Source organism: Hylaeus volcanicus, unplaced genomic scaffold (assembly GCF_026283585.1).
Source record: "Hylaeus volcanicus isolate JK05 unplaced genomic scaffold, UHH_iyHylVolc1.0_haploid 12237, whole genome shotgun sequence".
Lineage (NCBI taxonomy): Eukaryota > Metazoa > Arthropoda > Insecta > Hymenoptera > Colletidae > Hylaeus > Hylaeus volcanicus.
In genome coordinates this window covers 348,677-374,395 of record NW_026533172.1, presented here as the reverse complement: position 1 = coordinate 374,395, position 25,719 = coordinate 348,677, and the positions used below count along the sequence as shown (strand labels likewise).

The 25,719-nt window shown below is 32.6% G+C and overlaps 8 protein-coding genes and 1 long non-coding RNA gene across 18 annotated transcripts in view; 5 read left to right on the top strand and 4 right to left on the bottom strand.

The window, feature by feature from the left end:
• Window positions 1–1,325: 1,325 nt before the first annotated feature.
• Window positions 1,326–5,166, top strand: LOC128883728 (uncharacterized). Of its 2 annotated transcripts, XM_054136388.1 has the most exons (6): window positions 1,326–1,379; window positions 1,463–3,072; window positions 3,378–3,779; window positions 3,851–4,283; window positions 4,342–4,700; window positions 4,768–5,166. In XM_054136388.1, exons 1-6 carry the CDS (start codon window positions 1,376–1,378, stop codon window positions 5,041–5,043), a joined length of 3,084 nt encoding a protein of 1,027 aa, XP_053992363.1. In that variant the 5' UTR covers window positions 1,326–1,375; the 3' UTR covers window positions 5,044–5,166. The 2 variants fall into 2 exon arrangements, with proteins under 2 accessions (XP_053992363.1, XP_053992361.1); XM_054136386.1 differs by having other exon boundaries at window positions 1,326–3,072.
• Window positions 5,092–6,482, bottom strand: LOC128883729 (uncharacterized). The gene is made up of 2 exons (XM_054136389.1): window positions 5,651–6,482; window positions 5,092–5,598 (listed from the first exon to the last, which is right to left on the bottom strand). Exons 1-2 carry the CDS (start codon window positions 6,239–6,241, stop codon window positions 5,563–5,565), a joined length of 627 nt encoding a protein of 208 aa, XP_053992364.1. The 5' UTR covers window positions 6,242–6,482; the 3' UTR covers window positions 5,092–5,562.
• A 340-nt stretch (window positions 6,483–6,822) lies between these two features.
• LOC128884236 (uncharacterized) lies at window positions 6,823–8,010 on the top strand. 5 transcript variants are annotated; one of them, XM_054137479.1, is made up of 5 exons: window positions 6,852–6,955; window positions 7,017–7,039; window positions 7,096–7,320; window positions 7,411–7,671; window positions 7,726–8,010. In XM_054137479.1, the coding sequence occupies exons 3-5, from the start codon at window positions 7,149–7,151 to the stop codon at window positions 7,821–7,823; spliced, it is 531 nt and encodes a 176-aa protein (XP_053993454.1). In that variant the 5' UTR covers window positions 6,852–6,955; window positions 7,017–7,039; window positions 7,096–7,148; the 3' UTR covers window positions 7,824–8,010. The 5 variants fall into 5 exon arrangements, with proteins under 5 accessions (XP_053993452.1, XP_053993454.1, XP_053993450.1 ...); XM_054137475.1 differs by having other exon boundaries at window positions 7,096–7,362; window positions 7,435–7,671; XM_054137477.1 differs by lacking the exon at window positions 7,017–7,039 and having other exon boundaries at window positions 6,823–6,955; window positions 7,096–7,362; window positions 7,435–7,671.
• A 150-nt stretch (window positions 8,011–8,160) lies between these two features.
• Window positions 8,161–12,434, bottom strand: LOC128884234 (uncharacterized). Of its 2 annotated transcripts, XR_008459301.1 has the most exons (14): window positions 12,316–12,434; window positions 12,190–12,255; window positions 11,989–12,128; window positions 11,733–11,934; window positions 11,421–11,687; window positions 11,314–11,360; window positions 11,000–11,175; window positions 10,824–10,926; window positions 10,634–10,764; window positions 9,139–10,584; window positions 8,955–9,090; window positions 8,796–8,888; window positions 8,658–8,741; window positions 8,161–8,573 (listed from the first exon to the last, which is right to left on the bottom strand). XR_008459301.1 is itself a non-coding variant. In XM_054137471.1 (10 exons), exons 2-10 carry the CDS (start codon window positions 12,193–12,195, stop codon window positions 9,773–9,775), a joined length of 1,884 nt encoding a protein of 627 aa, XP_053993446.1. In that variant the 5' UTR covers window positions 12,196–12,255; window positions 12,316–12,434; the 3' UTR covers window positions 9,097–9,772. The 2 variants fall into 2 exon arrangements, 1 of the variants encoding a protein (XP_053993446.1); XM_054137471.1 differs by lacking the exons at window positions 8,161–8,573; window positions 8,658–8,741; window positions 8,796–8,888; window positions 8,955–9,090 and having other exon boundaries at window positions 9,097–10,584.
• Window positions 12,435–12,483: 49 nt separating this feature from the next.
• On the top strand, window positions 12,484–12,922 carry LOC128884237 (uncharacterized). Its single transcript, XR_008459302.1, has 3 exons — window positions 12,484–12,519; window positions 12,563–12,718; window positions 12,782–12,922. It is a non-coding gene; the product is annotated as an uncharacterized LOC128884237 (long non-coding RNA).
• A 163-nt stretch (window positions 12,923–13,085) lies between these two features.
• Window positions 13,086–17,431, bottom strand: LOC128884233 (uncharacterized). Its single transcript, XM_054137470.1, has 10 exons — window positions 16,473–17,431; window positions 16,106–16,417; window positions 15,246–15,569; window positions 14,674–15,191; window positions 14,475–14,623; window positions 14,307–14,403; window positions 14,163–14,245; window positions 14,011–14,101; window positions 13,453–13,942; window positions 13,086–13,404 (listed from the first exon to the last, which is right to left on the bottom strand). The coding sequence occupies exons 1-10, from the start codon at window positions 17,308–17,310 to the stop codon at window positions 13,088–13,090; spliced, it is 3,219 nt and encodes a 1,072-aa protein (XP_053993445.1). The 5' UTR covers window positions 17,311–17,431; the 3' UTR covers window positions 13,086–13,087.
• Window positions 17,432–17,574: 143 nt separating this feature from the next.
• LOC128884235 (uncharacterized) lies at window positions 17,575–19,760 on the bottom strand. 2 transcript variants are annotated; one of them, XM_054137472.1, is made up of 10 exons: window positions 19,479–19,760; window positions 19,239–19,427; window positions 19,079–19,159; window positions 18,905–19,023; window positions 18,701–18,852; window positions 18,552–18,631; window positions 18,407–18,492; window positions 18,266–18,338; window positions 17,970–18,215; window positions 17,575–17,917 (listed from the first exon to the last, which is right to left on the bottom strand). In XM_054137472.1, exons 2-10 carry the CDS (start codon window positions 19,365–19,367, stop codon window positions 17,783–17,785), a joined length of 1,101 nt encoding a protein of 366 aa, XP_053993447.1. In that variant the 5' UTR covers window positions 19,368–19,427; window positions 19,479–19,760; the 3' UTR covers window positions 17,575–17,782. The 2 variants fall into 2 exon arrangements, with proteins under 2 accessions (XP_053993447.1, XP_053993448.1); XM_054137473.1 differs by having other exon boundaries at window positions 19,239–19,388; window positions 19,489–19,760.
• Window positions 19,761–20,231: 471 nt separating this feature from the next.
• LOC128884113 (uncharacterized) lies at window positions 20,232–21,690 on the top strand. Its single transcript, XM_054137194.1, has 3 exons — window positions 20,232–20,944; window positions 21,022–21,148; window positions 21,199–21,690. Exons 1-3 carry the CDS (start codon window positions 20,295–20,297, stop codon window positions 21,385–21,387), a joined length of 966 nt encoding a protein of 321 aa, XP_053993169.1. The 5' UTR covers window positions 20,232–20,294; the 3' UTR covers window positions 21,388–21,690.
• A 305-nt stretch (window positions 21,691–21,995) lies between these two features.
• Window positions 21,996–25,719, top strand: part of LOC128884112 (ribosome quality control complex subunit NEMF-like) — an 8,437-nt gene continuing 4,713 nt past the window's right edge. The window contains exons 1-7 of one of the 3 annotated variants that reach the window (XM_054137191.1): window positions 21,996–22,236; window positions 22,282–24,163; window positions 24,253–24,301; window positions 24,357–24,811; window positions 24,889–25,164; window positions 25,258–25,370; window positions 25,443–25,484. In XM_054137191.1, coding sequence (XP_053993166.1) covers window positions 23,714–24,163; window positions 24,253–24,301; window positions 24,357–24,811; window positions 24,889–25,164; window positions 25,258–25,370; window positions 25,443–25,484 — 1,385 coding nt within the window. In that variant the 5' untranslated portion in view covers window positions 21,996–22,236; window positions 22,282–23,713. Of the gene's footprint in view, window positions 24,164–24,252; window positions 24,302–24,356; window positions 24,812–24,888; window positions 25,165–25,257; window positions 25,371–25,442; window positions 25,485–25,719 lie in introns of all 3 variants that reach the window. The other 2 variants (XM_054137192.1, XR_008459244.1) reach the window with 2 other exon arrangements.

Here is a 25,719-nt window from a genome sequence, read left to right as displayed (position 1 = left end):
CATTATTTTTCCTTGTAGTGTTTGTTAAAGTTTCATGATCAGAAGAACCAGTGTCATGAAATGTTGAATGATTTCCTTGTGATTCTAATTTTGCTAATGTGGAAGATAAATTGATCAAGTAAGGTTTGGCAACACCTAAAATTTTTTCAAAAGATGCAGTTGATTGAGGTTGTTTTTGAATTATATTCATTTGACTTTGTTTCGAAGGTTCTAAGGTTTTTTGAAAAGAAGGATCACGAAAAGTACTGGTGTGAGAATCTGTGAACTCAGTAGAGCTTTTTTGATTGAAATGCAATTCGTCCTTTGTTTCAGAAACTGTTTGTGAAGGCAGATGAGGAAGCGTGCAAGACATATTTTTGGACTCCTTTTCAATAAGCGAAACGGGTTCATTTTTTACAGTCGTTGGCGGAACAGTTTCAATTGAAGAGGCACGTTCAGTGCATTCTAAAGGGAGTTGAAACTCATTTAAATGAAGTTTTCCAACAATATTACTCAAAGCTTTATTAGTAATAACATTTAAAACACGAGAGGAACAAAAAGGGCAAGAATCGTCATGTAGTAACTTTTCTTTAACACATGCACGACAAGCGCTTAATCCACATTTACCGACACATCGAACGACGACTGGAAAGGTTAAAATTTGATGACATAAAGGGCAAACATATTCAGGAGGGAAAGGACGCAATAAACTCGGTTTTTCCATTTCATCGGAGGTAACAATATGTTCGACATTAGGTTTTTCTCTCCATGCTACTCTTTGAACGATAATACGGCAACCAGTTACAAGATCACTTTGCTCAACAACTTGAGAACCATTCGTGGTCTGTAAAAATAATTTCAAATCAAAAGTTCGACCAAATTCTTTCTCTAAACCAGTGGCCTGTGCAATAAGAAATTTAACATTTTCCGTTGTAACAGAATTTTTCTCCAATTCTAATATTTTGTAAACATCCGTTTTTTCATGAGCAAACCTGTAATAAAGACAATTTTTTTTATTTACCTTCATTTTTGTGCAAGTTACTACCAATTTTTGAATCAGTTAATGACTATGTGTAAATTTTAATTTTGTAATGAATATATTTTTTTTTTAACAGAGCATGTCATCAGAACAAGAAGAGAAGAAAAGAAAAATAAAATTTACTTTTGGATCACCCTACTTTATATTTTTTTATTAAAAAAAATTATCTTTTTTATTCAAAAAAACACGGTACTATAGAAGAGAAGGTTAAAACATGTTTTTTTTATTGCATTAGAGTAACACGTCGTATGTATAAAATGGCACATGGTCTGTGACAAAACCACATTGGGTCAGTGAATAATGGTTTGTTTGTTTTTTTGTTCCAAAAAAAGCAAACGTGTTAAAAAAAGTGGCCGTATGCGTAAGTTTCATACATAATGAGTACGTCTTGTTGGAAACGATTAGGTGGATATTTTGCGGATAATCTTTTATGTTTTACTCAAGATAATCGTTATGTTTGTTTGCCTTGTGGTTCTTCTATTTTGATCATTGATACGGAAACAGGACAAAAGTTAACTGCATTGGAAGGAGAAGAATTTCATGATGCAGCTCTTATTCTTTGTGTCGAACCACTTGATTCAACGTGTTATAAGAATCATTTTGTTTCTTTAGATAATGAAAGTCGAGTTTGTGTTTGGGAATTCCACGATTTGAATGAAGCATCTTCGTTCTTTTTTAAAGTTCATGGTCGCTTTTCCATCAACAATTTAATTCTTCAACAGACTCCTCATGTTTTATTTAATTCGTTAACGATTCAAAATATTTTCTCTAGTCAATGTCACTTTAAAGAAACAAGTTTGGAAACATTAACAATTATTCTGTTTCATTCATGTCATTCTTGTTCTACACTGAAAAGTCAAAAGCAATCTTTTTCTTATGAAGACAAAAACTGTGAAGTTGTGAATCTTTCAGAGGAAGATGTGAATGGAAATGATCATCATGGAAGTACCTGTGTTGAATGCCAAAAAAACTTGATTGAAATTGTGGAGATATCTTTATGTGATGTTTTTAATTATTTTGATGGGAAATCTGGTTGTAAATTAAATGTTACTTGTTTATTTTATTGTACGCCTAAACAGTCGCTTTCCAAAAAAAATATAACAAGACGGTCTGTATTGAAAACCTGCGTATCCCCTTTTTTTATAGCTCTAGTAAAAGATTATACACTTTGTGTGTATAATAGACAAACACAGAATGTGTATTATATTCTTCATAACAATACATTTTCTTCTTTAACATTAGATCAATCAGGTCATTATCTTGTCACGGGAGATACATCAGGAAATGTCATTTGGTGGCATATTTTTTGTTTACGTCCCAATTTCGAGTTAACAACACATTTACCGGGCACAACAGAATCGTTACAAACACGGTTTACTGTTCATTCTTATACACATACGTCAACTTATGATGTGTCGTTACATATGTTAACACAACAGTCTGTAACGACTACACCGCAAACTGCCTCTTCTTTCTTACCTGTTGAAATTTTTGATATACCTGTGTCTGTGCAACATTGGCATTCTCATGCTGTTCATGCTTTAACATTTACATCCAATAATCTTTATTTAGTGTCTGCGGGTGAAGAAGGTGTTTTAGTTTATTGGCATGTACATCAATCGTCTCGTTATTTTATGCCACGTTTTGGTGCACCTATTCATACATTAGCATGTGCTTCAAATCGCATTGCTTTAACATTAGCGGATAATTCATTGCGTCTTGTTGATACACTAACATTCACTCTACAAAGCGCTTATTTTGGTCTTTTCACTCCATTATCGTTATTGTTGGGCGGTTCCTTACTTCCTGTCTCAATAAGAACAAGAAAATGTGATTGCATTCCTATGACCTTCCAATTTTACTCACCATCATCTCCTCATCTTGCTCTTATTCTTGGTTCCGGTGTCACATCTGACGGTTTGGGAGCTAATTCTAAAATACAGTGCTATGATTTTGAATCGAATCAATGCTTGGGATTTTGTAATGTCAATCAACAAAATTATATTTCTAGAACAGATACCACTATCAAAAAATTTCAGTGGACTCTTCAAAATGTACGTTGCGTTCATTCTTTGTTTTATTCTCTCTTTCTCTCCTAGTATAAGAATAAAATTAACTTCCCCCTTATCTTTTTCTTACTCTCTCCTTCTCTTTTTCCCTTCCTTACTCCTCTTTTTCTCCTTTATTACTTTCTTCCTCTTTCTCTCTTACTCCTTTTTTACTTTTTCATTCTTTCTCTCTTACTCGTTTTCTTTTCCTTTTACTCCTTATTACTTTGTTACTCCTTTTTTTTCTCTCTGTGTGTCTGTTTTTGTATGTTACAATGCGCTTTGTGAGTCTATTTTTGTTTGTTTCCAAGGCTTGTATGGCTCCTTCAGGATTATATTTAGCAACAGTCGAATTTCGAAAATCCATGTTTCCTACTGAATACGATTGTTTGAAAAACACAAAACCTGCAATACATGGATCTGTAAGCTTTTCACAAGGCGGTCAAATGTCACAACTTGATAGACAAATAAGACCCTCAACACAAGCAAGGGAAACGTGTTTAACAAGAAGCCATGAAGACTACTTAGACAATCATAGCCATTGGAGTGGCCCCACACATTCCTCCGGTAAACATTATTTATTAAAGTTTTGGAGTATTGCTCCTTTGGAATGTGGAACGGGTATTTCAAGTTCTACTTTACTGTCGGAAATAAACTTTCCTCATTCTCATGATATTACTAAAATTTTGACTAAGAAATCCATGAAATCTTTTGTTAGTTTTTTTTTTGAATCGAATGTTGTGTTTGTTAAAAGAAATCTTTATATACTTTTGTGTTATTCTAGGAAGGAACGATTTTGTTTGATTTCATAACATGTAGTCTTGATGGACTCTGGAAGGTGTGGAGTATAAAAAAATCAACTGAAACCAGTCCAAAGTATTCTTTACAACATTCTGGTCATTTTCGAACGTTACCTTGTCTTTCGGCAGCTTTGTGTCAAGATGAATCCATATTATGCATTATTCATTTCAATTGTATTTCTATATGGGATGCGACCCATTACACACTTGGAAGGGTCCTTGGTCTGCCTCGCAGTCATACAAAATTTTCTATTCCTCAACTGACGAGTCTTGCATGGTTAGAATGTTCGTTCCAACCTTCCTTAGAAACACTTCAAGGTGACTTACTACTAATTGCCAAAACATCCTGCACTTTATTATTATGGGATTTTCAATCCATTTCCTGCCCACTACTTAAATGGAGTATGCCCTTACCGAGTCAGTTTTTATTCATTAAAATTGCCATTTCTTTTTTGAAAAGTGTCTTGCTGAGTAGAGGAGCATTGCACGAGTATCTTACTTCACAATCAATGGGAATGCCCATTATTTGGTTTGTATTGTTCCCTTGATGCCTCTCTAATTATGTATCAAGTCGTACGACACGGAACCAATCGCATTGAATGTCAAGTGAAACATAAATTAAATCTTTCTTGTTTCACGCCCATCTTATTGAATGTTAGCTTATGTGGAAGTGTGTTAAAACCAACTATTGGAATTCTGGACACTAATTTCACTTATAATGTCTACGATTTAAAACCATTCTTTCAAAAGTCCCTTTCGTCCAATGGCGAATCGTTACCGTTCCGGGATAACCTTAACATGATGGAATGCACTGTGAGTCGTTCTTCGCTCTTGGTAAGCGATTATCGAAAATTTTATCAAAGTGTGACTGGTTTTCTTGACTCATTGTTGTGTGAATTAGAAGGAAACAGAGCAAGATGAAAGAATGGAAGCGAACACTCAAAAAAGTCGTTTATTCAGTGAAACAACTATTTTGTCTTCTTTTCTTCAAAAGTGTCAACCAACTACTATAGCGCAAACAAATATTTCACGTTATGTCTCCTTTATTGTTAATCAAAAAGCTCTTGGAACGACCATGTCACATCTTGCAGGAACTCCCTCTCTTTTCTTTAACCGTATGGTTCATTTATATACAGAAAAACAGGTCCCCACGCTTCATTCTGAAGATAACATTTAATTGAATGTTTCCAACCAATTTTTTTTTAAAGTTCTTTGAAAGGAACAATTTTAAATTACTATGATTTAAAAGAAAAGGTTTTCTACATAAAATTTATTGAAAACAAAATATGTTATAAACAAATGAATTGTAGTTATACTGCACGAAAAGATTATTTTATTTTGGATTAGGCGTCTTTTGTACACGTACAACACTTTATTAATTGGCCGCATGTAAAACAACAAGCCTGGGTACTAAAATAGTCTAAACTTGTACTTTCCCTTTTCTCTCGCGGTGTGAAAGATTTAAGCGAACAATATGAACCACGCATACTCTCTTGTTTTTTTTCATCAAGTCCTTGCATTATGTTGCTGGAAGAAAAACTGCTCAGTTGGTCTGTACAGGTGCTCGACGCTATTCGTTTATTCGATAATGCCTTATCATATAAGAGGCTACTACAAAAAGGCTTAGGTGCGTCTGTGTACCTTCCACGACTAGTTGGCAGTAAAGTTTCATACTGCTGCTTTACAAAAGGAGCTTTCAAATAAGGCTGCTCAAAAACATTGCTCCTGATACCTGAGGAACATCTTTTTTTTTTTAAAGATTGCGTTTCTTCAAATCTTTCTACATTGTTTAGTAAAAAATGCGTATCCTGCACTGAACTTGCGGACCTCCAATGGTTTACAGATAACGGTTGGGTTAAATCTTCAGGTAGCTGTTTTTTACCTAAATATTTTTGTGCTACAGCATATTCACATACTGCATTGGGTAATCCTAAAGGGATATTTAGCAAACGACATTGTTGTGGTGTTAAAGAAATAAAAGCTTCCAAAGTTGTAATCCATTCTTTTTCCAGATGATCAAAAAACGTTTCACTTTGTAATTTTGAATCGCGTAATGGACGCGTTTTAAAAAACTCTTCCAATACATGCCGTAACGTTAAAGGGACATTGCACGTGTTAACAGTGGAGCATTGGTTTGTTTTATTGTCACTCAAATAGGACCTTGTATGTAAAGTATTTACTTGGGAAATGCCGTTTACACGCAGCTCACCATGAGCTCTGTTGTTCGTTGATTCAGAACATTGGTTTTTTACGTCACAAGCCTCTGTTTGTAAACCAGATTTTTCTTTTAAATGAGCTCTAATTTTCGAAATATTCATACTGTAAACATTCACATCTGCAGCTATTGAACCTTTTCTCTTTAACTGGAGCAACATAAACTTATGACACCAACCCGTGGTTTCCTTCTAGTATTAAAAATTGAAAACAATGACAAATATACCTTTTTGCTCTCTTGTTTCGCCCCCTCTTCCCCCAAGGTACACACACACACACTCACAGACACATATTTTTATAAAGCTTATTTATTTTTTTTTATTTAATAAAAAAAAATAACGCTTTCATCTTTTTCTTCCCCACTTTAATTGACGTGCTGAGGTGTAAGTACAATTTAAGGACTGTTTTAGAAACATTGTTGTACAAAATATTTTTTTAATTATTTAAAAGATACACAACTGACACAGCGTTTTTGACTACAAGGCAAAATTAAATAGGATTCAACATGACAGTGAAAATTATTGTGTGGGGGACACGTTACGTTGTTAATATTTGTGGTACAATAAAATTATAAGATGTAATTTAAATACTGTAAATTGCAACAGATATTCTACAAGAGTCGTCAGTTTCTGTCATGGAATGTTTGTTTAAAGTATTAAAATCTTGTTAAAAAAAAAAGTATCACATTATCTTTCGCACATTTTTACACTTATTATTTGTTAACGAATTCATCACTCGAACATGCACGTACCTATTAGCAATCAGAACAAAAAACTATTTAACGGCGTAAAATCATGTCTGATGCAAGAAAACTTTTCTAATTTTTTACTAAGACTTCCTACAATGATAAAATTTTGTAATACAATTTCTTCAAGGTAAAAAAAATATTTTCCAGCGAAAAACTTACTAACATTTACCTTCTATTAATAATCGCAGCAAGTCAGCTTTCTTTCTTTTATGTAATCAACCAAAACACGCAAAACTTAATCACATGATGTTTTTTGTCACTTTGCAGAATAGTTTTGATTGATTTTTTAATTGTTGTAAGAAAAAAAACAAATTAAAGCAATGTTTGAAAATAATGCTCATCTACAAAATAATTCAAAGCATGTACCTCACCCAACTAATGAGTTTCTTGATTCCTTTCAACCAAATTGCCGCAAGCATCTTTCTTTTTCCAAAAATGGAGGATTATCTGGTTGTGTCCAACTGGCCACCGCTGAACGCCGTCAACGTCAAGGTTCTGACTTTTGTATAGGAGCTTTAGCAAGTGCTTGTAACTGTGTGTCCCTCTTTTTTTTTTCTTGTCTCTCTTTCTCTTTCTAATCAGATGTTAATAAATTATCTGATGAAGCTATCAAATTAGAGAATTATCGGCGAAGAATACGAGAACTGGTGTTTGAGAATGACCTTGAGGAAAGTCCACCTCTTGCTCAAGAGGACAGCCTTCACAACACGGAGCATGCTATTGATCCAAAGGTTAATAAAACTGCGCTACAATCTCAGAATGGCGGTGAAAAGGATATTTCTCTGTATACGAAATCTAGTGATACCGCGTTTGATAACTTTTTTCGAAATAAAAAACGTGACGGTAACCAAGTGTTCTTTTTTACAATGTTTCAATATCCTTTTGACTTGTTTGTAGCGCAACGATCCTCTCTTCGTTTTTACAGTTTAAAAGATAATGATACCAATGTTCAACAAAGATTACAATCCCTTTTAAACAGCTATGTTAAGCAATAAAAGTGTCTTAAGCTATCAGTTAGGACTAGAAGTGAATTCGAATTATTTTTTAATAAAGACAATGATCACAATAGTTTTTTTATTTTATTAAATTATTTTGATGAACTACCGCCTCGTAGTAAATTTTTTTGTTGCATGTTCAAAACATGAAAAAACAATAATGCCTTTTCCAACCCCATGACTCTTTTTTTCTTATATTGTTAAATTAAAATAAATATCACTAAAAAAAATAAGATTTTTTTCTAAAACATTATGTAGAATTGAATAAATGGCGACAATAAAGTAAAATGCAACGTATAAAAATTAAAGTGTTTTATCAAATAGAATGAAATATACAGAATAACACAGTTTAAATATGTGAATGAAAAATAAAAATTATTTAATCATTTTGCGAAAAGGTGGGAGTTAGATCATCGGAGTCTGTAAAACCCTGACATTTTTTTCTATTCAGTTTTGCTTTACAAGACTTGTTAGAAAAAAAGTATTAAAGTTTACTGTTTAATTAAAGATATAAATTTTAATTTTTTTCTTTTTTTGTTTAATACAATATTAATCAAAAAGGTGATTCAAAGACCTCTTCTGAATCATTATAATACAATTGTCCACAACAAATTTGTTGGATCGTTTGTTCGGTTACGAAATCTGGCGGAATCAGTCGTAAAAAATTAGCGGAGCATGAAGAACATTGTTTATCTTGAGGATTGCGGCTTGTAAGACAAGCTGGACAAATGGATTGTACAATCATGAGATCTAACAATAGAACAATTAAAAACCAACACAATTTTCCATGTTTAAGGACTCTTTTTTTTACTATAATAATTTTTTTTTGTGTACCCAAATATGTATCTTCCTCTAAATCTTGTAGCGAGGTTTCATTACCAATAGGTATACCATCAATAAGGATTTGAGGTATTGCAACTAAGCGATACGTTATAAATGAAAAAGAAAAGCTAGCAAAGGATTCGAACCTACTGGAACAAGTGTCACCTTCTGTACTAGTTTTTGGGTTTAATTTTAATAAGTTCATGGCAACCCATTGATTCAATAAATGTTGATCTTTTAAATCTAGGAAAGCAATGTTTTTTTGTGTGAATTTGATTTCTTTAAATGAAAAAAGGATATTGGACTTACTGTTTCCTGCGGAAACATCTCGGTTGGCGTCAATTAAAAAATATTGAGCACCTTTGCAATCTAAAAAATTTTTAGCCCGTCGTGAAGAGAAAAATTGACGGCGTATTGAACCCAAACTTGTACAAATTAATATAATCTAGATGACAAAACATAAACATGTTTTCTTCCTTATAAGAAAACTAACTTCTGCAGAACCGGCTGCCTCAGCAGACGCTTTTTCAACAGCAGGAAAATTTTCTTCCTCTTCGACATTGTTAAAACCTTCAACAATACTTTTGACCTCACACTCTAAAATTTCAGATTTGTCATTATTCAAAAAATAAGGAGAATTGTCTTCAATTGTTAATTTTCTAGGAATGTCTAAAATGGTTTGTGTCAAATCTTCATAATCGTTCACTTCATCACTTTTTTTTTCAAAATTGAATGAACGATCTAACACTTTAAATGTTTCAAAATCGATGTCTGGATTAAACTCTGTTTTTGTTTCGTTTTTTTGTTCGTAGTAAAATTTATCCATGGTCCTTGTCGCTTTTAACAGAAAGTAGACATATCCGTTGCTTTCTTACTGTAGAACAGATTAACACATGTGGACTACCGTTAAGAACAAAAAAATTGGCACAAGGTATTGGTAAACGCGTGCCGTGAAGCATTTTTGTTAAAAAGTCTACAGAAAAGGTGATGTATACAGTATGTGTTTCTAGTAAAAAACAATTTTTACCCAAAAAAATAAAAAATGTATGTTAGTAGTTAGCTTGTCATAAATAAAACTATTAAAAAATAGTCGAGTTTTAATGTAAAAATGACTTTTGTAAAATCTATCAAGTAAAGGATTCTTTAGTTGTAATAGAACAAAAATTCATCGCCTTTGAAGGCGGAAGGGAGTGTGCTGATGTTGGGAGTTGACATGTTGAATTGACTGCGTCGGGAAAAGAATACGATAAGGAACCTGGAACAAACATGGGATAGGGACTGACACAGGGTGGATAATACGAAGATGGTAAGGGATTAAAATTTACAGGAACATGTAAACCAGTTGAATTCATAAACAGTAAACTTTGAGGATACATTTGATGATACGCATCATTCGTAGGATAGAAAAACGAACCCTGTAGAGGATGATACTCTTGGCACTGTTTCAGCATGGCATACTGTTGGTTTAAAAACGAAATGTACGACATATACTGTTGTTGAACTGATGTGGTTTGTTGCATAGAGGCACTCTCACCACCTTGAGAACTCATACACTGCTGAGGTGACGAATGAATACGTAACGGTTGTCTTGGATAAGTGACTTCTGCTAAATCGTTAACGCGTCTTACTTTGGATTTTTTGGTATCAGAACGTTTAACGGTGGATCTTTTCTTGCCTTTCATAGAAATGTCATTCAAACATACAGATAAGGTTTGCGGCTGTTCAGTTGTCTCTTTTATATGCGGTTTTTCAATCAAAGGAGAACTCTTTATATTAGGTAAACTATTTGTAAGGGTCTCGTTCGAAAAATTGCCTATGCTATATTTTTCTATTGTATTATCTGAAGGAATTATGTCAAGCGGTGATGTATGCGTTGAAGAAGTCTTAATCCAAGGTGTTGTTTGTAATTTTTTTTTAAATACAAAAGAAGAGTCAATGTCTAATAAAAATAAATAACAAGAGAAATTTCGGTTTCATTCCCACTTTACCCGGAAATTCATTTAATTTAAAAAATTGTTCCAAAAGATTATTTTGATTCATATAAGATAAAAGTGTTTTTAATTTTGCCTCCACACCATAAAACGCTTCTTCAATCAATTTTTGACATTGCGCATCTTCACTACAATATTCAACTCATCAAGGTGTTTTTTTTTGAAAGAAAAAGCTTTCAACACATACTTTTCACGTAATTGTAAAAACGATTCTTTTGTGGAAAACGGTTGCCCTGTTAACGGATCACGATATTTATGTCGCAATGTAGCAGGTACAGAAGGAAGCGGAACTGACAATTCGAAAGAAAAAAAGCATTTTAGTAATCTAAATTTATTTTATTACAAAAAAATAAACAGGTATACCATTTCCTTTTTCTAATGTATACATGGAAGGTATTTTTGTATCTTCAGGATGATCGAAATTAGCAAAAAATAAAAGTTGTCGACAGTAAGGAGCACATATTTTCGTTGTTTCCTTTTCATTATTTAATAATCGATTTGAAGCCCAGAAAATGAGAAGCTCCATTGAACCTGTCCAACTTTTCATGAAAAAAACACAAAAGAACAGTATAAGAGTGGCAGTGACTTTATGTTTTTTTATTCACAAGACTCTAATTTTGAATACAGTTTTTAAGAGGACCACATTATACTTTCAATAAATCAAATAAGTAACTTACCGTGTTTTAGTTTTTTTGGATTCTTTTAAAGCCTTTTTCCAATTTGACTGCGCGAAAAAGAAACATGACTATTAGAAAAACATTCGTCAGCTGCACCTGTAACGTACAAGCTCAACACGTTCAAAAACTTTTTGAGTATTAATTTGTTCTGTTTCATCCGCTAAACAAAGGTGTTCTTCTTGACTAATTGTATCCCGAAGAACGACATCGGAAAGATGTGATGGTTTCTGAATGTTTTTTTTGAGGTTTCGACAAACAGGAGACTGTTTGATTTTTTTTTTCTTCAAATTCAAAAAGCCTCCTGTTTTCATTGTATCTTGATAAATAAGCTGCTTTTTTTTCTGTATTTTTTTTTTTTCTTCGTACCGTTCCATCTTTTTAAAAAAAATATATTACGCATAAACATTAAAACTTATTACCTTTAACAAACAATCTTCTTTTTGATTCTGATCTAAACTAACATCTTCACTTGTATCTTCACTGATTTCATTTATGGAGGAATTCGATGATATATCTTCATCGCCTGGAACCCATTCTTGATCACTAGTACTTTCTTCCCATGTTTGAAGCTTCCAAAATTCTTCATCAACAATTGCATCTTTACCAACTAATGTTTGTAATCTGAAATTTTAGTAAAGTGGAAAAGTATCCTAATTTTTGCATTAAAAAAAAAACCTTTTTCCTCGTGTTATTCGAATAGGTAAACGTTTTTGTTCAACAGATCCGTCATCAGACGAAGGACCTTCTGGGTGTGTTAAAGCACAACACACACGGTTCAAATGTTTTCTTTTGCGAAATTTGTACTCATTCGTTTTCTACACTTTACTTTATTTTTTAACAGTCTACTGAAATGAAACAAAGGAATAGGACACTTACTTGCATGAATGATAAAATCGATTCTAAAAACGAAAACGATTTTATAAGAAAACTGTTACGTTTTTTCTAAAAACAAACGTTAACATGAGAAAAAAGCGTTTGAAAAAATTGCATAGTAAACGTTACTTTGAAAAAATGTTTAACACAACGCAATGCTGTTTTTAGAAGCTTTTAATAAGCGTTTTTTTTGTGTTCTTGTCAATGAATGTTTTCATACCTTAATGTGTGTCTGGCGTGACGCGTTGTTTGTCTGCGACACATGACCCGAATGTCAAACAAGAAGCATCAGACAAACAGATGATGCGCTTTGTCTCTCAGATGTCAAACCTGGTAAGTGAAGAACCATTACATGTATCTTATTGTTTCTTTAAAGACCAGACGCTTTTGACTAATACAACTATGGAGAACCAATCCTTCAATAAGCTCGAAAATTCTACAGTTATGAAATACGACTCTGCTGAATCTATTTTTTTAGATCGTATTAGAGCACTACAATATGAAAATAGTATTCTTTTAACCAATATATCAAGTAAGTTATTCTTCTACACTAGGCGCATTAACGTGTGAAACGTGTCTGTTTCGTCTGTATCAGCTTTGTATTATACAGCACGTCAGGAATTGGAAGAAAAAAATAAATATATCACATCTTTACAAAAACAAATTGCTTCTTTAAAAAAAGAATAATCGCAGCATGCGTTATTGTTCTATTTAACAAACAATAAAAAAAAATGAGGAATATGCTATTAAAACAAATATAGAAGAAATCAAAAGATTGTAAAAAAAGCATGATCATGAAATTAGGAGAAAAGCATTAAAAAAAAAAATACATTTGTTGAATATTTTTAAGTTTCAAAAATACTCGTTGACAAGTTCTCAAAAGCTTATCACTTTTAGTTATTTAATAGCTTGTTATACTACAAATACTTTGACCATGTATAACCGAGCGAAAATACGAACGGTCAGAAGTTCTTGAATAATCATGTTGATTCGAGACTAATGCTTCTTTTATATCGTCTTTATACTCAGACGCGACCTGTGAAAGAGGATTAACATCTACTTTCTCTTTATCATACGTTGATTTTTCGTTAATATTGACACTGCATTGAGGCATAGATGCTTTCAACTGTTCATCAGCGTTACAAGGGAGCGGATTCGAATCAACAGTTGCGTAATGGTTAGGTGTCGTTTCGTTTGATTGGAACAGGTTCTCAGTGTCTTTGACAAGAAAAAAGTAAAAACAAAATTTGTTATCAAAACACTTACGCTTAGCGGAGAACGCAGAAGATAAAGATGGAAGGGTTTCTAAAGATTGGTGACGTTTGGATGGTGATATGGTAGAATTAGAAGATGACGAATGTCTTGTGGTTTGTGAATGAAGCATTGTTTCTGTATACTGTGAAGGATGCGTTTGTTGCGGGGAATTCGAAGGTTCACTCGAGAGTGTCCCAATCGGAACGCTCGAAAAAGCGACTGACGCTGTTGACGTAGGAGCCCACTTTGTACAAACTGATTGTATAGAAGGAAACGACGTTTCATTTTGTTTTGATGAAAACGTATTCATCCAATGTCTTGATAATACTGGAATTTTATCCTGTTTTTGAACAAACCGACAATCTCGTTTCGCTTCTTGTTTTTTACAAGCATCTATCACTTCATTCCACATACAACAAATATGTGCCATTTTCAAAAGTTGTGGTACAGTTGCATTGCGAAGTTCAGAATATTTGAATCCATATCGTTCTAATAAAGCATCCTAATAATTCAAAAAAAAAACATTGGTATAGAAAAAACATGTTGGTTTTTACACACAACTTAGTTTACCATACAATAAGGATTTCTATCATGAAGACGTCGCAATTGTGTTCTTAATTTTTCTCTACCTTCTTTTCCTAAGGTCAAGTATTTCATTTCTCTAAAAAACCGCGTCGACCGAAAATAGAATTTTCATATGTTAACGAGACTATACGACTCACTCGAAACGGATATCTGTAATTTGTCCTGTCCCATCACGTTCTGTATGCATTTGTTCTCGTTTCAAATATTTACGCAAATGAGACTTTAAAATAAAAACACATTATAGAATTGGATACAGATTAATTCAATAATAGAAAACTGACTTGCATTGCTTTGAAACGAACAAATGCTTCATGTTTAGGGCATAAATCTCCTGTAACGCGTTCAATTTTTATGCGAATAGCAATATTCCATAAACCCCTTTAATTTTAAAACGAATTTAATAAAAAAATTGATTTTTTTTTTTAAAATAACGCAAACATTAATCTTACCAATCATAAGCTAATTTTAAAAGAACAGGAACTGATGCACCTTGCAAACGTCTTCCTTTACAACCTTTCACATTTAAACAAGCACGTAAAAGTTCTCTTCCTCCTTCTCCTAAAGGAAACGATACTCCACGTTCATACTCAACAAATAACTAAAAAACAAATTGTTAAAACTTTATGTTATCTTCAATTCTTTTTTTACTTTACTATTTTTTTCATGTTTTTTTAACTGAACCAAATCACATAATTGTTCCAAACATCTATCATCCACATCAGGCCTTCTATACCATAAATCATCATCGCCTTGAAATCCATCTTCTAATGTTTCTGAAAAGGAGGAACTGGCTGGAAAAGGCAAAGATGTTTTAGTAGTGGATCTTGTCGAGTCATTCTCCATGATTAAAGGAGCAGACGACGTAAACATTCCATTAAGAGAAGAAGATGGCGTCACATTTGTTTTACACACGTGTAAGGCATACTGTTCTTCATTACTATCAACAGAGACATTCTTTTTCACAACAGTCTCTTTCATGTCAGAACATGGTGGGTTTTGTGGAAAGCTTAAAGTGAGTTTCGAACTTCCGCAGGGTGATGACGAGCGATACGGCAAGTCTTGTGTGCCTTGTGGAAGACTATAAGATGTATTCGACCAAATTAAAGATTCACTAGGATTTTTAAACGATACAAGATTATCAGAACATGTTGAACTTTTGTGACTATCTATAAGAAGGAAAACAGAATGCTAGAAACTCAATTGACGCGTTCCTATACTACCGGAATTCGCTTCTCTTAAAGGGAAAATAAAACTTTTTTCTTCTACATTTTCTAACGTCGTATGACTATAAATATTTTTAGACGGAGAGGAAAAGTATTCTTTTTCAGTAAGAGGTCTCTCTTCATGAGACACATTTTTCAAATGAATCTCTTCTACGTATGACCCTTTGCTACTAGTCGGACCATGTTCCTCAACAACTACTTGCTGCGATTCAATATAAGATCTACTCGATACGTCACCTAACAAAAAATTTTCATTCCTCTGTTTATTCAAAGGATTCACACTATTCGTAGACGTTTGAGACGATAAATCCGAATAGAAACCTTCACCAAACAACAGAAAGTCAAATGAATTGAAATTTATCCGTTTAGTAGAGCACAGACATTAGCCAAGTCGTACAGTGCCACTGGATGAGTCAACCACATGCAATGACCGAGTCAAACTCAGCTAGCGAATGAGTCAAACTCAGCTAGTGAATGAGTCAAACTCAGCTAGTGAATGAGTCAAGTCTAGCCAATGACCGAGTCAAGTCTAGCCAATGAATGAGTCAAACTCAGCTAGTGAATGAGTCAAACTCAGCTAGTGAATGAGTCAAACTCAGCTAGTGAATGAGTCAAGTCTAGCCAATGACCGAGTCAAGTCTAGCCAATGACCGAGTCAAGTCTAGCCAATGAATGAGTCAAACTCAGCTAGTGAATGAGTCAAGTCTAGCCAATGACCGAGTCAAGTCTAGCCAATGAATGAGTCAAACTCAGCTAGTGAATGAGTCAAACTCAGCTAGTGAATGAGTCAAGTCTAGCCAATGAATGAGTAAAGTACCGTCATTCTGTTGAAACAAAATCTAAGAATCATGGCTTACCAAACGTTTCATTTAAAAGTGTTGGTTTAATAAATGTGTTATTAATACAGGAATCATTCGGTGAGAAACCCAAAAGAGTTGCGGCAGCAGATGTGGCAGCCGCTAACGAGGGCGCTGCTTGCAGAGGGGCAAGAGATTTTACTGTTTGGGAACTGTTACCCCCGGATGATTTTTCAATGCATAAGGTAGAATCGTTGGAGAATCCAACGGATTCAAGTAACATATTGGCAAGTTGTTTTGGAGAAAGATTTAAAAAGCAAGATAATCGATCGGAAGTTTCTGGTTCACTAGGATGAATCCAGGATCCCATATCTGTCAATCAAAAATAAAACTATTTAATAATTTGAATTAATTAGAAATGCTTTACTTTGTAAATCGTTCGTTTCAAGAGAATTAGAGGTATTCGGAAGTAATACGTCTTCTTTTCGAGATTTTTCACACACGGCTGCCTGTTCGTTTAAATAGTCTTTTACTATATTTGGCGGACAGGATGTTTCAAGCTTTGTAGGTAGAGTCTTTTCGATTTGTTGCGAAACAGTTTCTTTTTCGGAATTACTCAATTCGGTTTCCTTTTCTTTTAGATCCAAAAAGACAGCATCATTCAATGCAACCGGGTGACTCAAAGTAGGTAAACCATTTAAATTGAAATCATTCTCTTTCCAGAATGTATTTACTTGAACATTTGTATTTCTATAAATAGGTGAAGAAGTACAAGAATTTTTATTTCTAGTATTATTAAATGATTCTTGTTTCAAGGCGTCATTGCACAATCCCGTTTTTGGTACATCAGCTAATTCACAAGATGTTAATTGATCCAAGCTATAATGCTCTTTATTGACAGAAGATTGATTTTTTTTTTCTTTAAATAAAGATTTTTGAAAACTATGCAGTCCTTTAGTTTTATTTTCGTACATGCTTTCATTACAAATATAATTTTCTTTATTGGTTTTTGGATGCGATTGAAGAACATCTAAACATAATCGTTTAGATGACGGCTGTACATCAACAAAAGAATTTGTCATTTTATTCTCTATGTGTAACGCATTCTTTTGTTGATTCTTTTTTAAAATAAAGCACTCTTGAAAGTTTTCACAACTCCACCGGTTCGACAAATCACCTGAAAAATGAGAACCTTGCATTCCCGACCTGTTATGCATCAATAGAACACACGCACACTCCCATTCATCAATATATTTCTGGTCCATTCTCTGTGTACCGCATGCAGCATGCACTCACTTGTTGAAGTACACGCCGCTTGACGTCAATCACATTTACAATGTATCGTCGATTCCACTTGTTAAACTCTTTTCTACATGAATTCCAATTTTTTTCTATTCAGGCTAAAAATGCTCTATACTTTTTTATATAATGTAGTGCAAGATGACATTAATTCACGTAAGAAACATTGACAAACATCAATAAGACTCCTTTTTTTTAAAAAAAAAAAGGGATAACAATTTTCATTGAAAACCCTGTTTTACTTGTAAACAGTAAATTTAGTCAATTTGACACTTTCTTTTGCTACAAGAAAATGTGCAATTAACAAAATATAATCTTTTTTTTAAAATACCCAAAAAATTACAAATTAGCATAAGGAATCACATAACAAAATCGTGTACACGTGAAGCTCTTAAAGTCTTGTTTAGTTGGATAAGAAATGGAATTAAGGCTTCATTTTTACATGATAATTTGATTTGGAGTGAAAATACTATTACCAACTTTTTTATGCGGTAAAATAATACTTTGATTAACAAAGCATTCAGGAGCTACTGTCACATCACGTCCTATCACAGTTAAACCTTTAATATAAGCCTAGAAAAATAAAAATACTTTACATGATTCTTTGTATTGAAGAAACCTTTACCCATTTTCCAATTTTAGATTCCCAACCAACAATAGACTCATCTACAACATTATACCCTTCTAATAGAACAGAGTCCAAAATAGAAGAATTTTTTATACGGACTCCTTCTCCTATATGACAATTAGCACCAACAACAACGTTAGGCCCTAAGAGGCAATTCGATGCTATGGTGGCTGTGGGATGAATAATGACATTCCCTTGTATATTGGGTCCTTTCGCCAAAGTTTCCGGTAGAATTGGCGATATCTATTTTCAGCATTTACAAAATGGAAACCCAATTGATTTTTTTGTTGTACCTTTCCTGTAGCGATTTGTTCTAAATAAATTTCTGTACCACGTATAAATTCAGCTGGTTGACCGATATCAATCCTATTCAAAACATACGAAAAAAGAATATACACATTATAGAAATTCTTACAGTTTCTTTCTTGTCTCACCAATAGCCTTTATGTTCAAGACAATACATTTTTCCTTGACTTACAAGTGAAGGAAAAATTTCCTTTTCAATGGATGTTGGTTCTGGCTATCAAGAAAACTTGTTAATAAAACAACGTCGAAGGATACCAACCAAAAAAAAAATACCTTTAAAAATTGAAAAACAGATTTGTTAAATAGATACAAACCAGCGTTTATAGAATTACCAACAAAGTGTTTTGGTTTTTCTAAAAAAAGAAGATTATTGTATTTAAAAAAAAAATTGAAATATTTATTTTAGAACTATTTTAACGCACCAATAAAACTTGTAATTTTTTTTTGTTTATCAAATAAAACAACTCCGAAATGCTGTGGTTCTTCTACAACCGTTACTAGTATTGTTGCAAATCCTTTATGGTTTTGGTGAAATTCCAACATTTCTTTTAATGGATAGTCACAAATAATATCGCTAACGTTCCATCAAACATATTGAAAAAAAGTTAACATACGATACCTTTTACCTGTTCAATACGAAGAAATACTCATGAGGACTTACGCTTAATAATTTCTCGGCAAGGCTTATAGGGCCTGCGGTTCCTAAAGGTATCTCCTCAACCGAACAGGTTATTTCAATATTAAACTACAATTGAGATTGAAAGATGCATGGATCTATGACTTTTAGCAAAACAAATTACTTTTCGCCTTAAGTCTTCCAAATTTGTTTCTATAAACTCAGGTTGATAAGACACAGCTAAGATAACATGGGTCACGTTAACCTAGTAATAGAAAATAAAAAATGCCCACATTTGCAAATATTATGGTGAAAGTGTGTTAAAAAAATATAATTTTCCTTACCTTAGTAAGGGCAGATATTTGATATTCGATAATGGATTTATTACAAAAATGAATTAAGGGTTTTGGAACGCTTAATGTCAAAGGACGCAAACGTGTTCCGTAACCCCCCATTAAAATAATTGCTTTCATAATTTTTTATAAGAAAAATTGCTAAAAAAGAAAATGACTTTTGTTAAATAGTTTCAACTTCTGAAAACCCGCCGTATAATATCTGTTGTATGGCAAATTAGGTCTACTGACATGACTATACCGCAGATGAAATTCTATTACAGCTCATTGTTACTTTTACTCCTGTTATCGTATACTGCTTACAGTTTCTAATAGTTAAAAGATAAAAATTTTAATAAAAAAATATTCAATGCAAATGATCTCATTCTATTTATGTCAAAATCGACTTCACTTTTACATTTTAAAAAATATGAGGCATGAAAAAAAAGTCGTCTCTAAAAACTTTTTTCAGGTTTTTCATTCATGCACAAATTCTTCAGCTTTTCATCTTTAACTGAAATTACAATTTTTTTATAACGGAGCGATTTTTGTTTTACAGTTTTGAGAAAATTAAATAAAAAATTTATTCTATAAATTTACTCTTATAATACGATTTGACGCTGGGACAGAGTTACAACATGTTCGCACTCATTGTTATCGTAAAGGAATTTATTCAAACAGTACACCGATTTTTTTAACAAGAAAAAAATATATTATACGGTATAATATAATAAAATTTTTATTAGAAAACAATTTCTTTGAAAAAATCGCGTTGTTTGACGGTAAAGAAAAAAAATTAAACGAAATTTAATGAAAAACTGCGCAAATCAAATGTTCTCTTTGAATGTAATTGTTACTGTTAATGTGAAGTGTAATGTTTTATTTGTTTTACTGTTATATAAAAATAAGATAGTAGACGTTTTATTTACATGACAAGTAATTAAAACAGAATAGTTTCTACACTTAAAAAAAAAAAAGGGTCAGAAATTTTCTGTTTCCTATAAAATATAAATTTGTATTTACTAATCTTTCGAAGTATACATTAGTTTTCTTTTTCAAGTATCAAAGATGAAAGCAGTTTCTCAAAAGAAAGAAAAAAATGTGCCTAAAATGCCAGTTTATGTTACCATAATTGGAATTCTTTTGGGTACATTCTTAACAACGTTAGGATTTTATTTTTACAAACAAGAAAATCAGGATGATATCATTAGATATCTATACATAATTGCCGCGGCAGCTAATGTCAATTATATATTATTTTTACTTTCACTATGGAGAGAATTGTTTTCTTATGGTTTAGCGTATTTTCATACCTTAATCCTAACTTGTATTATTATAACGTTCAGTGCCGAAGATAATATTTTAAAAGACACGGAACTAAAACCTTTTTCTTATTTATCTCCATACAAAGATAATATACCAGCATTTCTTTTATCTCAATTAGGCGTCTATTATTGCAGTGTAGCAATTTTTTTATTCATATTTTGTGTTTTGGTGTACTATACTAGCATTTTGGATGAAGAAAGGTTTATTTTTGTTCGTTCCGCTGCTTTTGTTTTCTTAAACCGTCTTATTGTCTTTATTTCCTCCTTCTTCATTTTATTTTTTTTCACCTCCATTATATATGCCACTACTATTCATTTTCCTTCTCAAATACAATTTAGTGAGTCTCTCATTTTTAAATATGAGCCACTTGACGGCAATACATTAAATCGATTGTAAGTAGAATTAGATATAAATAGATTGTTCATTTGTTGAATCAATAAATCGTTTTCTTATTGATTTTTGTTTATAGGGGAAATCTTTGCTTAATATTATTTATTCCTATGATAGTAACTCTCATCCGGCCAACTTCGCCTATACGACAAAGTCTTTCCAAAATTTGTCACGTAATTCTTCCACTTACTACTGGTTGCATTATGGTAACACTTTTTTTTACCAATTAAAAACAAATTGATTTTTTTTTTAATAGGCGATTTCATCTTATTCTCTTGTTGTTAACCAACAACCACTGTACAGTAATCCAACAATTCATTTTTATCCTTTATTAATTCATTCAACGACGGGCTTCTTATTTCTAATCGCTTTTCTTGAATTATTATTACCGAGAAGACCACGTAGTGTCCTAAAGAATCATTGGGTTCCAGTTGAGTTTCCTTAAAAGTTTCAATACTATATAAAGACATGGCATATGACACCAGTAGTGAACAAGTGGCTATATTGTTTTACTTCTCATACGTAGTCCCTTTTTTATTTATGCTGAAACAGGAAATATGAACGAAACATTTTCTATTTCTAATGTGTATAATCACCTTAACAAAGATTAAATGCTTTATAATTTTTTATATGCAAAATTTTTCTATGAAAAAAACGTTTATTTTTTAAGTGTATAGATGAAAAAAAAATTACGTTTTTTAATTTTTTGTTTAACACTTTTTTTCATTTATTAAAAAAAAATTTTTTATTTAAAATAAAAAGACTCCGAAAATTTTTAATCTTTTACTGCGCGGTTTGTTTTTCCCACTCTTGTATATGTTTGGAGAGCAAACTAATATATTCCTTTTTAGCGTCTTCACAGTTCATTCCTTTGATACTTTTCCAAGCCTTGTATTTCATATGCTCCTTAGGATTTATTGACACAGGAGGGTAAGACGAACAATCTCCTTCTGTTGCTTGCTTATAAAATTTATAAAAATCAAGGCGTATGGAATTGTCCACCTCTCCCGAAGGTAATTTTTTCACAAACTCGACAGCTGCTTCAAAAGACATTTAAACAATGTTTCACTTTCAACGGACTTTTTTAAAAAAATTGATCCTACAAGTGATTGCGCTTTACAAATGTGACACATGACAATTTCTTGTCCATGTCTACTGCTTCACATGCGTCTTACAAGGTACATATACAAAACAGCTAGCACGCAAAAGTTGTAGAATCAGTTAATCTGTATCACTCCTGCCGCATATTCCCTTTAAGACGCCGACACCAATACACTACCACTCGGCATTTTACGTAAGAACTAGCAAAAAGGCTTGTTTCATTTTCTATTCGATTTAGTTTACGGTTGAAATACTCTTACTCCGTGTTGAATAAGGGATTTTCCGAAATATTGCTTCTGTCCATGTCGGTTTGGGAACGCTAGCGGAAGTACTTTCAACCATGACTCGAATTTGGGACAGGTAAACGTCACACTTCCACTCAACTTTCCTTTTGAGTAAAGTGACTTGGAGACCCCCACTCAACATCCAGTGTTGGGACTAAAAAAACACAGCCTTATTTAAGTTTCGGTATTAGGATTGATAAGAACACACTCTTATGTGACATTTTTGGGGGGACTAATAAAAAACACTTCCTTATTCTGGATTTACTTTGAAATCGATAAGGGACCCCTTCTTATTCGAGATTGGTTTTAGAATTGATGAGGGACGTCTTCTCATTTGACATATGGTTTAAAATAGTGGTCAACCCACTGTTACTTGATCTTTGGCTTTCTGAAATTTAATGGACAATCACCATTGGACATCGGTTTTGCAACTGATGCCGAACACAGTCCCGTTTTACGTTTTTTTTTGGGAACTAGCGACGTACACATTATCACTTAGTGTTTGGTTTTGGAACAAATTACGAACAATTTTTTTTTTTAATATTGAAATTTAAAACTAATGACGGACACGTCTTATTATTCTTTTGATTTTGAGGCTAATTATTCAAAAAAAAATTTACTCGGCATTTAGCTTCACGAGTAACAACAAAAAACATTTTGATTGCACACTTGGCTTTTGATTAAAAACACACTAATTCGACATTTACGTAAGAAGACTAAGGTCGAGATGTTTTCGTTAGGTATTTGCCTAGAGTAACCTTCGTTTTATACGCAGTTCTATACTCTGTTTGAAATGCATCTTTATCAAAAGTTAAACCCATACTTAAATTATTCACTGAATTCGGGACACTTTTATTTTTGTAGTAAGGTTGCCCTAAAGTAAGTTCATACATAGTTTCAAAAGGGTTGTTTATACATGGATGAGAATTATAATTATCTATGAGGCTTGTGTCTTGAAGACATTTTTTCACTTCGGTTTCGTTTATTTTCCTAGTCATCTTCCTAGTATTTCGTATAAGTTTCAACAAAGGGTCCTTGCATTTAAATTTCCCGTTGTTTCAGTTAATACTTCCACCATAAACTTTTTTAGAATTAGAAAAAAATTATCTTTATAGAGAAGAATTGTTGTTAAAAGAACTCATTTTTTTTTTTATTTTCATTACTTTATTTTAATAAAATGCCGAAGGGTAAGAAATAATTTACTGAGACTGTTAAGTTTATTATAAAAAGCGTGCATACCCTATGCAATATGATAAATTTCAAGCTTATAATATTTCTCAAAGTCACACGCCATTTTATTCTTTTATTTAAACTTAGTGATAATAACTTATATTAATTATTGTTATAATATGTTGTTTTTAAGAAAACCGTAAACAAGTTCGAGTCATGGTGACCTGTAAATCAGACCTTTTAAAATTGTGCCTAAAAATAAAGTATCTTTTCTTATTATTGAGCTATAACATGATGACCACACAAAAATATCGTATGACAATGGTTGATATACGTTGTTGTGTGAACGCATTAAAACCGAAAATTGTAAATTTGAGATTAGCAAACGTATATAATTTAAATCTATCAAAAAGATTGTATTTATTAAAATTTGCAGCAGGTGATCAAAAATGTCAAGTAATTGTTGAATCAGGTATTCGGTTTCATTCGACTGATTGGCAGCGAGATAAAGATATGTTACCGTCCGCATTCGTGATGCGTCTTCGTAAATTTTTGCGTACAAGACGCTTATTAGATTTCAAACAGCTAGGTGCTGATCGTGTTATAGACTTTATTTTCCAAACTGGTTCCTCTGTAACACATTTAATAATTGAGCTTTACGTATCGGTAACAAAATCCTTACCTGAAATATCACTCTAGGACATTTGCTTATTAAATGTTTAACGCTCTGTGTCTAATTGCATGTTTTCTTTCAGGGAAATGTCTTATTGACCGATGAAGATTATAAAATTCTTTCAATTTTACGTAAGCTAAGCTAAATATATCTGAATGTAATTAAATTATAGTACATTTTTTTCAGGTCCTCATTCGAATGTTGAAGCAGCTGGGCGTTTAGCTCAAGGTGAAACATATCCAGTGCATTTGTGTTATTCCAACAGTCTTTTAGTCCGGGATCCAATTCTGTTAACTCTTGCTTTTGAAGATACGGAAAAAGACGTTGTTTTAAAATGTATATCTCATCATTTAAAAGAACGATTAACTTTTAGTGGAAAAACAAAAGAAATGCAAACAAAATCCACGAGTTCTGAAAAACAAAAAAAAGGTTTTAATTTAAAACAAGCCATTTCATATCTTCTCCCTTTCGCTCATAGTTCCTTAATTTCTCATGGCATACTTATGCTTGAAAAAAAACAAGGTTCTACTGCAAATGTGAATGAATCTTTCAAAAAATGTTATACTTCCATTACAAATGAAAGCGATATACAAGAATGTCTTTTGTATATTGTAATTATTTTAAAAGAATGTTTTGATAAGGTAGTTGATATAAAAAATCACGATTCCTGATTTCTTTTAGTTGAATATGTCCAAAAATGCATCTTTTCACTGTGTAGCTGATTTCTGTTAGTGTTTCTGACAACTTTTTCGGACATGAAATCAATGAAAACCAATGGCGAAATTTGTTTCCCTCCTGCGAATTTCAATCTAAAGGCTTTATTCTTTCTGAAATTATCTCATCTCCCTTGACTAACGATGAACAGAAGGATGAAACAGCTTCTTTACAAACATTTGAAAAGGAAAGCTTTTTAGAATTTTCTCCCATTTTTCTTGAGCAATATGCTACCGCTGAGTCTACTAAAAAACTTCACGTGTTTTCCTTTTTTCCCACTGTAAATTACATAAGTCTTTCTTTATTGATTAAATGTTATTTTATTTGTCATGGGTTTCTGTTCACGTTGTTTCTGTGAAAAAAACATTTTCAGTGTTTAGACCACTTTTTTAGCCACGATGAGCTTGAAAAACAAGACAAAGCAAAAAAGCAGCTAAAAGACCAGCATTATTCAAAAGCAGAAAAAATTCTCTCAGATCAACAACGGTACTTTTTGTTTCGTTTTTCCCACTCTGCTTCGTAACAATTTTTTTCTTTATTTGAACACCTCCAATGTAGTCGTATAGACGCTTTAACAAAACAACAGGAAGATTCTATAAGGTACGCGGGTTCATTCCAATGACGTGTCTTTTAACCTCCTTGCATTTTAAAATAATGTCTTAACTTTGTTCAACAAAAAAATGCACGATAATGCAATGCGTCACGTACCAATGTAAACCCGTTACTGTACTGTAGAAGCGTTACTGTACTGTAGAAGCGTTACTGTACTGTAGAAGCGTTACTGTACTGTAGAAGCGTTACTGTACTGTAGAAGCGTTACTGTACTGTAGAAGCG